General features: G+C 40.9%; 1 protein-coding gene across 3 annotated transcripts in view; it reads right to left on the bottom strand.

The window, feature by feature from the left end:
• LOC130917205 (trichohyalin-like) overlaps positions 1-13468 on the bottom strand; it is a 52268-nt gene that overhangs the window by 10454 nt on the left and 28346 nt on the right. For 2 of the 3 annotated variants that reach the window (XM_057838357.1, XM_057838359.1), the window contains exons 12-17: positions 12252-12363; positions 10207-10453; positions 6140-6217; positions 5918-6015; positions 809-5818; positions 67-189 (exon numbers count right to left, since the gene is read on the bottom strand). In XM_057838357.1, coding sequence (XP_057694340.1) covers positions 67-189; positions 809-5818; positions 5918-6015; positions 6140-6217; positions 10207-10453; positions 12252-12363 — 5668 coding nt within the window. The remainder of the gene's footprint in view (positions 1-66; positions 190-808; positions 5819-5917; positions 6016-6139; positions 6218-10206; positions 10454-12251; positions 12364-13468) is intronic. The other variant, XM_057838360.1, reaches the window with a different exon arrangement.

The raw sequence follows: 13468 nt of genomic DNA, 5'->3' as shown, positions 1-13468 counted from the left end.
AAGAACAAAGAAATAAAGTACTTCCATTTAAATTCAACAAAAGCGATGCATTTGAGTGCATCTGACCTGATCTTAATTTGCTCCTCTTCCCTCTCTTTCTGGACAGATTCTGTCAGCTCCTCCTTCTGGTTAGCAGTCACCGAGTCCTCCTTGTGCCTCTTCGTGGCCAGGAGACACTCCCGCAAAGTCCTCAGGAGATGCACAGATTTGGTATTTGTGAGATTTTAAAAAAAAATGTATTTAGTTTGAACATTTCAGATGCAGTTTGCGAGGTTACACACTGGGCTTGGATGAGAAGGCCTTGCTCTTAGTTTCTGCTCTAAGCAATACTGAAGGTGTTCAGTCAAGTTAGGTCGCGATTCTGTATGCTAGTTAAATGAATCCACTGTCAAATATCAAATTGATCGACTGTTAATTTTTTAGTGATTGTTTGGAGATATTTAACCTAAAATTGTCCAAATCATTTCAATTTCATCCTGTGAATGGTAAACTTTCCTGTAGTATTTGGGTGTTAGATCCAAGCTTTTAAGGAGTGTGGCCGAGTTATCTAAATGGAACTGAGGTTGTGTTGGCTGGTTGGTCTGAAAGTGAGTCGGTGTGAGCTGTGGCCTATAGCACCTCGTTATAAAATGGTAAAGCATATTGGTAAGAATGTGCCAGTGCATTGATTATTGGATGCATTGCAATGCTGCACGTGATGATCCAGTAATGATTGAAGCACTATGACAAATTTCAGCCTCTCTCAAGTCACCAGATAAGTGTAAGGCAAAAATATTGTCTTTACATTGAAAAATAATGTATAACCTACTTGATTTTTAGCACGTCCTTGTATTCACTCTTCAGTTTCTTCTTCTCTTCTCCCCTGACGTCCACATGACGAAGACGCATTTTCTTTTCTTTCTTGTTCACCAATCTGTCCATCTGCTCTTTCCCACGCCGCAGATCCAATTGGAAGAGCCCCGTGTTTTTATTCCTTAAGTGATCCAACTCCTCCTCCTCTTCTCTCCTCAGCTCCTCCTGGCGAAGATGCATTCGTTTTTCCTTCTTCCTTTTCAACCTCTCCATCTCCTCCTCCTCTTCTCTCCTTAACGTCTCCTTACAGACTCGCACTCTTTTTTCCTTTTCCCGCTTTAACCTCACCATCTCCTCCTCTTCTTCTCTTCTAAATTCATCCAGACAGAGACGCATCCTCTTTTGCTTCTCCTTTTGTAACCGCTCTTCCTCCTCCTCCCTCTTGAGATCCTCCAGGAGAAGATGCATTCTTTTTTCCTTTTCCATTTTTAACCTTTCCGCTTCTTTTTCTTCCTCTTTCTTCAAATCCTCTTGGTGTAAAAGCAGTCGCTTCTCCGTTTCCCTTTTCAACCTCTCCGCCTCTTCCTCTTCCTCCTTACTCATCTCCTCCTGGCGAAGACGTGTTCGCTTCTCCTTTTCCTTCTTCAGACACTCCTCCTCCTCTTCTCTAATCAGCTCCATCTCACGTAGACGTGCTCTCCTCTCTTTCTCTCTGTTCAACTTCTCCTCTTCTTCTTCTCTCCACAGCTTTTCTTGTAGAAGACGTGTTCTCTTCTCCTTTTCCCACTTCAGCCGCGCCACCTCATCTTCCTCCTCCCTTTTCAGTTGTTCCTGGCATAGACGTGTTCTTCTCTCCTTTTCCTGTTTCAGAAGTTGTTCCCTCTCTTCTTCCTCACCTCTAAGCTCCTCCTGACGTTTGAGAATTCTTATTTCCTTTTCCCTTTTCAACTGCTGCACCTCCTCATTTTCTTGTCTCCTCAGTTCCTCTTGGCGGCGATGTGATCTTCTCTCTTTTTCCTTCTTCAGTCGTTCTATCTCATCCTCTTCCTCTTTCTTCAATTCCTCCTGACGAAGGTGGCTTCTTTTCTCTCTGTCCCTCTTCAACTGATCAGTCTCCTCCTCTTGCTCTTTCATCCATTTGTCCTGAATGAGATGCAACGGCTCCGGGTTCTCTTGTTTCAAAAGCTCTTCCATCCTTTCCTCTCCCTGGATTACAAATGTTTTCTCCTCCATGTCCACTCTTTCTCCATCCTCCGAAATCATTTTCTCCAGATGGAGATGTGTTCTGTTCTCAGTCTTCAACCCTTCTTCTTCCGACCATTGCCACTCCTCGAGAAAACAATTTTTTGTTACACAATCGCTCTTAAGTTGCTCCATTGTGTCATCTCGTTGTGGCATCTCCTGCGGTAGATTTGCTTTCATATCTTTCTTTGAAAGTTCGGTGTCCTCTTCGTCTCCCAGCAGTTCCTCTTTGCAAAACTGTATTAGTTTTTCGCTCCTCAGTAGTTCTGTCTCTTCATTTGACTGATTTTCCTTTTCCATTGCTAGCGACTCTGTTTCTTCCTCTTGGAGTTCTTCCTCCTGGAGCGCACACGTTCTCTTGTCCTTCTCTGTTTCCTGATGAAGACAAAATCCTGCCTCCATCTCATTCTTTAATCTCTCCACATTCTCTTCGCTCTCTATCCTCGGCTTTTCCTGTCGCACTCGAATATTCTTCACTTTGTCCCTCTTTGACCAGTCCTCTTCCTCTCTCTTCAGCTCATCCCTATGTTGACAAATTTGTGCGTTCTGCTCTCTCAAAAGTTGTGCCTCAACATCTTCCTCCTTCCTCAATTCCTCTTGGGAGAGATATAGTCTACTGCCCTTGTCTCGCTTCATACGCCTCACCTCCAGCTCTTCTTCTCTCCTCAGTTCTTCTTGGTAAATAAGGATTCGCATCTCCTTTTGCCTCTTTAACTTGTCTGCGTCCTCTTCCTCCTCTCTTCTAAGCTCCTCCTGGAAAAGCCGCATTCTTTTATCCTTCTCTGCCTTTAATCGGATCTCCTTTGCCTTATTCAATTGCTCCAACTCCTCTGCTTCTTTTTTTCTAATATCTTGCATGTGGAGCTGTATTCTGCTTTTTTTTTCTGTCTCCAGAAGCTCTACTGCCTCTTCCTCCTCTCGTCTAAACTCCTTCTGATGGATGAGCATCTTCATTTCTTTCTCCCTTTTCAAACACTCAATCTCCTTCTCTGCCGTACTGCGCAGTTCCTCCAGGTAGACTCTCACTCTTTCCTCCTTTGCGGTCCTTAACTGCTCCAACTCCTGTTCTTCCTCTCTCATTGCCTCCTGCTGGTGACGATGCATTCGCATCTCAATGTCATTTCTTAAACGCTCTATCTCCTCCTCTTCCTCTCTCCTCAGCTCTTCCATGCACTGACTCATTCTCTTTTCCTTTGCGGTCTTCAAACGCTGCAACTCATCTTCTTCCTCACGCCTCAGCTCCTGCTGGCGAAGGCACAATCTCATCTCGTATTCTTTCTTTCTTCTCCTCTCCTCCTCCTTCAACTTCTCCACCTCATCTTCCTCCTTTCTTATCTCTTCCCGGCTGCGACGCATTCTCATTTCTTTATCTTTTTTAAAACGTTCCAACTCCTCTTCATCAAGTCGAGTCAGCTCTTCCAATTTCAGACGCATTTTGATTTCCCTTTCTTCTAGCAATTTCTTCATGGTCTCCTCTTCCTCTTTACTCAACTCATCCCTGCGAAGATGTATTCTTCCCTCCTTGGCTGTCTTCAACTGGTTTACCTCCGCCACTTCCTCTCTTTTCAGCTTATCCCGCCGAAGGCGTATTTTTCTCTCTGTCTCTGTCCTCAGCCTTGTTGTCTCATCTTCTTCCTTTTTCTTCAGGCTCTCTTCGTAGAGGCGCAGGTTCATTTCTATCTGAGACTGAAATCTTGTCTCCTTTTGTTTGAACTCTTCCAATGCTTTTTCTTCAGCTTTCTTTAAATCTTCCCTACAGCGGCTAATTCTAGCATCTTTTTCTGTCTTCATCCGTGCAACCTCCTCCTCTTCCTCCCTTCTTAGCTTCTCCTGGTACAGTTCAATTTTAACCTGCTTTTCAGTATTCATCTTTTCAATCTTTTCCCCTTCCTCTCTTGTGAGTCTTTCCTGGTGGTCACACAGTCGCGCTTCCATACGATTCTTGAATTGTTCAATCTCCTCTTCTTCCTGTGTCCCCAGCGTCTCTCGAAGGAGATGAATTCTCGTTTCAGTTTCAGTCTTCAACCGCTTCACCTCCTCATCCTCCTCTTTTTTCAGTTCCTCCAAGTATAAGCTCATTTTTGTTTCCTTTTTCCTCAACTGCGCTGCCTGATCATCTTGCTTTTCCTTGCAGAGCCACATGTCCATGCTCATTCTCATCTCCTCTTTTCTCGATCCCTCAAATTCCGCCTCTTGGTCTCTCCTCAACTCATTTTGGCGACACTGAATTTTTGCTTCTTCTGTCTTCTTCTTAATTTTGTCCTCTTCCTCTGGAATCAGCTCCTCATTAAAGGGATACATTCTAGACTCCTCATGTTTAAATCTCTCTATCTCCTCATCTTCACTTGTCCCCAGCTCCTCTGAATGGAGGGCCACTTCCCTGTCCCTATCTATCAGCATTTCTCCCTCTCCCATTAGCTCCTCCATGGAGAGATTTTTCCCCCCATCCTCCATTTCTGAGCTAATCTCCTCACTCGTCAACATGTCATGGAAAACCACTATATCTCTCCGCTGCGATTCCAAGTACTGACACATTCTAATGTCTTTGTCTGCCTTCAATTCCTCCAACTCTTCCTCTTCCTCTCTCTTCAACTCCTCCTCCCTTGCCATTTCTTTCTTCCATCGTTTGATCTCCTCCTCTTCCTCTTGTATCATCTTTTTTTGAAAAAGATACATACTGGTCTCCATGTCCTGTTTGAACTTATCGGCCTCCTCTTCCTCCTCATTTATCCTTTCCTCCAGAGGAAGACTTGTTCTCATCTCTTTCTCTCTCTTACAACTTTCCACCACTTTATCTTCTAATTTCAGGAGCTGCATTCTTGTTTCCTTTTCTCTTTTTAGCTGTTCAACTTCTTCCTCTTCCTCTTTCCTCAGTGCCTCTAGAAATATCTGTTTTCTTATCTCTTTCGCCTCCTTTAATTGTTGTATTTGCTTTTCTTCCTCCCGCTTCTGTTTTGCTAGCTCCTCCTGCCAGAGATGCTTTCTGCTCTCCTTGTCCTTTTTAAATTGTTGCATCTCTTTCTCTTCTTTCATACCCAATTCCTGCTTATAGTGAGCTGTCCTAATTTCCATCTCCCTCCTTAAACGCTCCATCTCATCCTCTTCCTCCCTCTTCAGTTTCATCTGGTACAGCTGTGTTCTTGTTTCTTTGTCCCTCATGAGGCTTTCTGCCTCCAACTCCTCTGCTCTCCTTTGTTCTTCATGGTAAAGTTTTCTTGTCTCTTTCTCAAGCCTCAATCTTTCCATCTCTTCCTGTTCCTCTTTCTTCAGCTGCTCCTGGTAGCACCGCAATCTCAGCAGACTTTGCTTTTTCAACAGCTTTATCTCTTCCTCCTCTTCTCCCTTCTGGTGCTCTTGATTGAGTTGTCTTATTGTCTCTGATTTACCAGTTAAACACTTGAACACTTCGTTCCTGGGGTCTTTCTGTGGTGGATACTTTTTCTCCATCTCACTTTTCAACTGCCACTTCTCCCCCTCTTCTGCTCTCTTCACCTCAATTTGGAAAACTTGCGTTTTTGTTTCCTCCTTCCTGATGAAAGGTTCTGCGTCATCATTCCCATTAAAACCAGCCTCTTTCCTCTTGTCTTTCTCTCCATTTCTCGCTATCTGATCACCTTGCTCATTTTCACCCCTGAACTGCTCCCTCTCTTCGGTCTCTTCTTCTGGTCTGGTTGGATGGATTTGATTTTCTTCTAACATCCTTTCAAAATATGAGGAATTAGATAACTGACTACTAAATGTGTCAGTATTCAGAGAGGGTTCTTTGTCTGCAAGCTTATTTTGCCTGAAGAAAAGGAAGACAATGTCGATTAATATCCTCTAGATATATTCAATTGACAAACCTCATACAGATATAACCACAAATCTTGTCACAAAAACAGACCTGATGGAAACAACTGCCTTTTCACTCTTTGGCTCTTTGTCCCCTTCTTTTTCAGTATCTGTTGCTAAAACTTGAGCATCCAACAGCTCCTCCAACAGCTTTTGGAGAGAAAACAAAATCACGGTTGCATAATTGTTAGAAATCAATTTTGGATTAAACCCAATGCAAATACGCTCACCAGTCTAGCAAAAATACAGCGGATATTGCACTCAGTGCATGTACCTGTTGCTGCTGGGATTCAGTAATGGGCTTTGTAATCTCTTCTGTTGAATCCAAATGAATACTGCATGAATTCTTTTTCTGCAAAGTAACGATGTGCATTAAAAAAAAACATATCAAGCAGATCAAGTGAGATTATGTAGAGTGCAATACATAAGGTTTTGGCATTAAAAAAGACTGGAGATACATTTACCACACACCCATCCCAGGTTTTACACCTGATTCAATTCACTACTTATTAGTGGTGGATGATTTGACAATATACTGTCAATAATAAAAACCATAATGAACTTTTTTTTTTTTTTACTATTTTCTTTATCGTCACTATAATAATTTATTAATTATAATTTATGTATGTTGACTATTCAGAACAGAAAAGCAGGAAATTCTACCAGCTAACGAGCAGGAGAGCCACACGATTACATATATAAAACAGCAGGGCTATACGAAATCACCAACATTAAAAATGATTAAATTATGAGGTACATGGATAGATTGAGTTATCTTTTTTTTTTTTTTTTTTTTTTTTACATGGGAGGGGGGTATTAGCCATAAACAAGGAAAAAAATGTTTAAGACTTAAGTTTTTACAAAAGGCCACCACAAGGTATTCAACTTCAATTCCTACTCATTGTATATACAGTGGTACCTCTACATACGATCGCTTCGACACACGAACTTTTCGACATCCGACGTAAAATTTGACTCGCCATTTGTTTATACATCCGACGACATGCTCGAAATACGACGACAATGGCAGCACCGCAGACAAATGCACGGCGGATTTTCTTGTGTGACAAATCAACACTGGTTTCAGAAAAGGTTGGTATAGGTGGTGAAACAAGGAAAAAGTTGACGCTTACCTTCTAAATGAAGATGCAAATGACAGAAAAATATGAGCGTAGGGTGGGCATCCGTGAAATGGCTCAAAAATACATCTCCACGGTCCTCCTATGACCATCGTTCGCCAGTCTTTATAAATTAAGCTGACAATTCCTTTTGTGGTAACATCTCCAGAGAAATCGCCAACTTCGCCACGTTTTTATCATTTATTTCACAACTTATTCAAAACAAAAACACCTTCTGTCTGCCGCAATTGAGGTGTTCTCAAGAAAACATTCAAAGTGAAAGTGAAACTCAAGCTCACCGGTCTGTCTCTGGCACGTGAGCCCCGCGGTGCGTTCAGGGTCAGCAAAAAACGTCCGCCACATTAGAACCCGATTCGTTACATTAATACAGGAATTATTATTATTATTATTCCGATTTTGATTTATAATTTATTTGTTTTGCTATGTGTAATTGCCATTTGTAATAGTACCAGCAGTATTTTTTAAGGATTTAGTGAAGGTTTTTAGGCTGTGGAACGAATTAATGGAATTATAATGTATTCCTATGGGAAAATCCTGCTCGGCATACGACCATTTCGACTTACAAACAAGGTCCTGGAACGGATTAACTTCGTATGTAGAGGTACCACTGTATTTCCATTTATTCACACAAATACATATCTGTTCATTTCACATGGTTGTACATAATATTTTCGAAGCTGTATGTTTTGTCTACAGTACAAGGACTTCCGCCTTTTTTTTTGTTTTGTCTAGCTGTGGGCAGCGGGCCGAGATACGGGGCACATCTTCTGGGGTCACCTTGTGATTTTTTGGAAGATGTGTCCTGATCGATCAGCTTTAAATGGCTCCTTCCTTAATGAATGTATATATCTTAGGTGATCAATGGTTTCTTTTTTTTCCTGAATTGTGTGTCATCTCCTGTAAAATGGAAACATTGACTTTCTTTTCCTTCATTACAGTACATTACAGTAGCCTATATGTTTTTGTCAATATGCATGCACTCAGTTTATCTAAGTTGCATGCAGAACGAGTAACACATCGTAAAATTAGAAATCATGAGTATGACTAAATCACCACAATATTTATTGGTCATGTCAGAATTAGGGGACATTTGGGCTTCAGTGGCCTATACTACGAACTGAGTTCAACCTCCCCAGAAGTAATCCAGTTTACCAGCGGGTAACCAGAGTTGACAAAACCTGGTTGTCTAGTTTGTGGTCAGTCGGTGCTACGACGCTGATTATGAGGTTGATTAGTCTAACCTGTGTCAACCCAGTCAGAGTTACTGCGCGTTCACATAAAAGGGGGCGGAGACCAGAGTCAAACACTACTTGTGACGATGGCTGGGCACCTTACTTCACGGAGGAGGAATGCGCGATGATCATGCGGAGTTATGAGGAATTAAAATCCACCCTCACCGTGATATCGAACACCGTTTCAGCGAGTAGAGCGCGACGGGTCTGTTGACAGCGAATTTACAGATCGTGTGATTTGTGAATGAGTCAATATGCCAGTTTACTTATGTCCATGCAAAGAAATAAAGCCTGCTGTCAGGACAATAAAATAAGATTTGGTACGTTAACAGTAAGAAATAATTTATCGCGCATCACCACATGAAGCAGGATAATTGTATGTTTAGTCCCATTGACTGTATGAATACGTATGTCCTTTTTTTTCCCCTTAGTTTGGGCCTAAAAAATCAAGCCCGACCCGACCCGAGCCCGATCAATTAACTTGATTTGCAGGCTCGAGCCCGACCCAAATCCAAAATTTTATGTTATCTTTGTTAGGACTCAGGAGAAGAAGGAAATGCGGGGATGCCATGCGTTGTTGCGTGAATTAAAGCCCGTCTTTTGTAACGAATTTTCACAGTTAAACAAGACTGTAAGATGAGTATTCAATAAACATTTATATCTTTTATATTGTGCGTCTGTCCTATCAGTGGATTTGACATTTAATTTAATCTCTTCGAGTTGGCAGAAAAAAACGCAAGTTTTCTCAATGTTTAAATAGTCTACATATTTCTATGATTATTATTAACTCATTTACACAACGAAATAAAGCTGGAAAAGTCCGTTAAATATATTTCTTGTATATGAGAGCAAAGCTCCGCATTCGTTTACATTCAGCAATTTCAACGATCAATTTGAAGCGTTTCCATACCCCACTTCGAATCGCACGGCATACAGTTTTCTTACGCAGATATTCAGCATCACCATTGGAATGCATATATTGTCCCTGGCGAAAGAGCGCACAGAGAGGCACACAATCTGCCCGTTTGTGAGGGCCTGACTTCGGCGGGTTACATTATAGTGACGTCCGCTTCGATCAGTTGGCACAGGTAAAGAATTCCCTCAGCTGAAAATCTACATCTTTCATGGAGAACATCTTCCGGGTATGCCAGCGGATTCTGGCGGTCTCCAAAAACCTGTGCACTCCGAAGAGAGCCCCTCACAATCCGCGCGCCAATGTCGTATGGGTCGTCCAGGTACGCTGTCATTGTCAGGAGGACACGTCCGCGGAGGAGTGCTGTTTAATTATAGCGTGGTTAATTAGAATTCTGGGGTTAAGCAAGATCTACCTCTGAGACAACCAGGTTTGGCGTTTGGCGTGTGTTGCCATGGCAACACTTCTCGGTTCCAACATATCCACCTTTCGTAGTCTCGCTTAGCTGCGAATTTAGGTCGCACGTGATGAAGTTACTCTCGAAGTTACCCTGCTAAGCCAGAAAACTGGCTTCGTAGTATAGGCCACAGAAGCATTGAAAAATAAGCCTTTCTGAATCTTTGCTCAATCATAATCATCTTCATCAATAATAGTTAATAAAATATAGATGTCTTGATAAGCTCATCATACAGATAGAATTTGTGTGTTTTATTTAAACTGCTTCTTTAATTAATCTGAAATCTTGACTGTTTTAGTTTTATTTCAATTTGGTAATGGGGAGGGCAAGGTTAGGTATTTTAGGGCCTACTACCGAATATATTCAAGCTTTCTTTTCTCTTTGCTTTATTATTATTGCCGATTTGGTCTCATGACAGGTAAATTTAATGAGAAATGGCTTGTTTTTTGTATTTTAATATGGAGAATTTAAAAGTTGAAGAGTGATTATAATGGTAAAAAATGAAGTGTAGCGTGTAAAATGTTCCTTCTAGAATGACTTACTGTATTTGCTTCATTGTACCAATGCATTTGGGGAGGAATGTATGTTTGTTAGACTCACATGTGCACTAACATTAACATGTTTCTTGAGTGCAGCCTTAGTCTTTTTCCTCTTGTCCTTTTCCTCCTGTTTTTCTTTTACTTTCTTCTTGCTTTTCTTTACTGTAGACGCCCCATCGACAGTCTTGCGCCGAATACGCTGGCGCTCCTTAATGACCAGCTTACCATAGTGCACTTTCGAGGGATGCTCCCAAATGCATGTGTCTAATTGGCAGTTGTGAAAATAAATGTTTCCACTCTCATCTTCTCTGGAGGGATCAAGTCAGAAGAGAGGATATAAGTGAGCGGGGATTTTGCTTTTTGTTAAAAAACAAATAATACATTTTTATGGGTGCAATGGATAGAATATTCAATGAGGTGAATACTTCATCTCATTGAATTGATCATTTAATCTTTCATCAAATTACATATATAAATAATGAAAATATAAGAAATATATAAAAATACTTCCAATGCATAAATGAAAAAACATTTGCTACAGTCCCGGGTTACGACATACTCCACCTATGTGATTTCAACTTTACAATGCCAGAGTCTTGTCCGCCATTTTGTCTCCAGTTATTGTCATTGTTAATAATAATTTATTTACAAAAATTTTGAAACTATAAGTTTAATTGCAGTGAGCACTCACCCAATTGGGTTGCTTTCTGTTTTTTACTAGCAGGCCAAAGTGTTACAATTGTGTCCTTAGTTTAATGGTAAAACTACAGTAAACATCAGTGAAACAAGAATTCATGTGTCTCCACTTGTGAACGAGCTGGAATACTCAGTGTACCTTTTTCACGATCCACCAGCACTGATGGTAAGTACAGTATATATAGATTTTATTTATTTATTTTTATTAATATTATATGTAATACATGTTTTTGGATAGTCTTTTTGGGGTTTACGGGGTATTTAGGGGTATTTAATTAATTTCGACATGCGTGGAAATTAGGGTTACGTCGCCAGTGTAGGAACAGAACTCGTTTGTAAGATAGGGATTACCTTTACTGTATTTGTTGTATATGACACCAGTAAATCAGTGGTGAACAAGTAGCATTATAAATGAGTCTTCACCTCAGCCATCAGTCAAAAAAAGACGTCATAACTAGGGGTATGACGATATATTGAAATGGTGATACATTTATCCCGGTAAAACATTGTATCACAAAAGGTTATCGACATGCTCCCGACAAAATCAATACAGGTAGTCCCCTGGGTACGAACAAGTTCCGTTTAACCCTTTAAGTACCTCTAAATACCCCCTAAGTCTCAAAGTAACAATCCAAAATCATGTTTTATACGTCATATTAAAAAAATAAAAAATAAGATACTGTAAGGTATGTTGTTTTAAATGCTGGAATATTCAATGAATATTCAGGCTTTACTCGCTATGGAGTCACCTTGCTTAGAGAAAAGTGTGCTGTAGAAAGAGTAGAGAGGCAAGAGAGGGGGATATCATGGCCGCTTAGGTCGCCAACGTTGCCTCTCTCAACGTGAGCCCGCCGTCTGAACTTCAAAGAAACGGATCAGGACTCGCAAGAGGAGTCGGCGCCAGGGGGGACGCAGCAGCAGCAGCATGAGAACAAGGAAGCGGGGCCTGACGGCAGATCTCCCGGACGAAAGGAACAGCAGGATAGTGGCGACGCTGCTGGAGGAGGGGATTCTGACATGGAGAACGGCAACGGGAACGAGGTACTGTTTATGTGACTTTTAAAAAGACCCAAAATGACTGGAGACAAAACAGCGGACAAGACGCCGGTTCGTAAAGTCGAAATCAATTAAGTCGGGTATGTCGTAACCCAGGGACTACCTTTACTGTATGTTGTTTAAAAATGGTGCCACTATTTAGACAAAAGGAACCAACAGGTTGCTAACAAAATCTCCACTAGAATAGTGTCTATGTTAACAAATTGGTGGAAGGTGTATTTTGTGGTGTTTGCAAAAGTTGGCCTGGCGTGATGGACCAATTGAATTTTTAAAAATTATAACTGCGCTGATTAACCACTGTAGGAACAACAGCGCTTGGTCTTCTGACAAAATGACATAACACAAGTAACCTACCTCTCTAACCATCCTGGGGGCAGTTTGGCAGTTATGGCTTGCTTGGCAAGCCACATAAGCTCAGGTTCACTCTCTGGATCTATACCTATGTCCCGTGCGTACTGCTTAATCTCTGAAAAGAAAAACCAAATTACAGCAAAACTAGTAGTTAGTAATGATTTCTGTTATTTCCTTTCCAGTAAAACTAAAGCTAGTATTATTAATTTGATGTATGGTACAAAATCACCAAATGCATCTAGTCTTAGATAATGTACTTAAAATCATATCAACTCAAATTTAAATCACCAATAAATATTTGATTTAAACAATTACCTTCTACTGTGTTCCTGTCAATGATATGAATTAGCTCAAATGCCTGAAGAATAAAAATTGTAAACTTTTTTACATATTTGAGAATCATTTTTCTGATAACGATATTTCAGTATATCATGGTTCTCAACTCTCATGCATTGAGTGTCTCTCATGTATTTCATACCATTCTGACACCCTAAACCACACCTTAGATTTTTCATGCTCCCTCAAAATATAACTTGACCATTGTAAAATTAAGATTAAGGCGCCAGATCATGAAACCGGTCCATTTACATTTGCATTTACAAGGCTAGATGTCCAAAGGCGGAGTTGGCGGCCTAATTAACCTGCAGGCGTCTTGCTTTGGGATACTTCTCTTGTGGGCTCTATTGTAGCGGGGTTTCTCCACTAAAATACGGGTAGTCCCCGGGTTATGAACGAGTTCCATTTCTTGCGCTGGCGACATTACCTGAATTTCCACGTGAATCAGAATTAACCATTTAAGTACCCCTAAATACCCCCTAAATCTCAAACTAATTATCCAAAAACATGAATTATACATGGTATTAATAAAATAAAGTAAAAAATAAGATCGCAACAGTCGGCAAAATGGTAGACGAGACACTGTTACGTGCCTAAAAAAGACAACATAAAAAACAACTGGTGACAAAATCGCGGACGAGACCCCGGCGTTATAAAGTCAAATTCATGGAAGCCGGACACGCCGAAGTCAGACTGCCTGTACTCACCTTGCTGGATTCTTGACAGATATAGAAAAGGCTCGTTTGTGTCAAACTGTATTAACGTGGCTATGATTCTAGCTGATTAACAAAAAATATATACGTTCTTAACTTTGCAGTAAAATTCCTGCCTCTTTGAAGTTTATCATAAACCCAAACATTTTACAATGGGTTGAATCTGTTATT

This window comes from Corythoichthys intestinalis, chromosome 6 (genome assembly GCF_030265065.1).
Source record: "Corythoichthys intestinalis isolate RoL2023-P3 chromosome 6, ASM3026506v1, whole genome shotgun sequence".
In the NCBI taxonomy this organism is placed as follows: domain Eukaryota; kingdom Metazoa; phylum Chordata; class Actinopteri; order Syngnathiformes; family Syngnathidae; genus Corythoichthys; species Corythoichthys intestinalis.
This window is presented reverse-complemented; position numbering and strand designations above follow the sequence as displayed.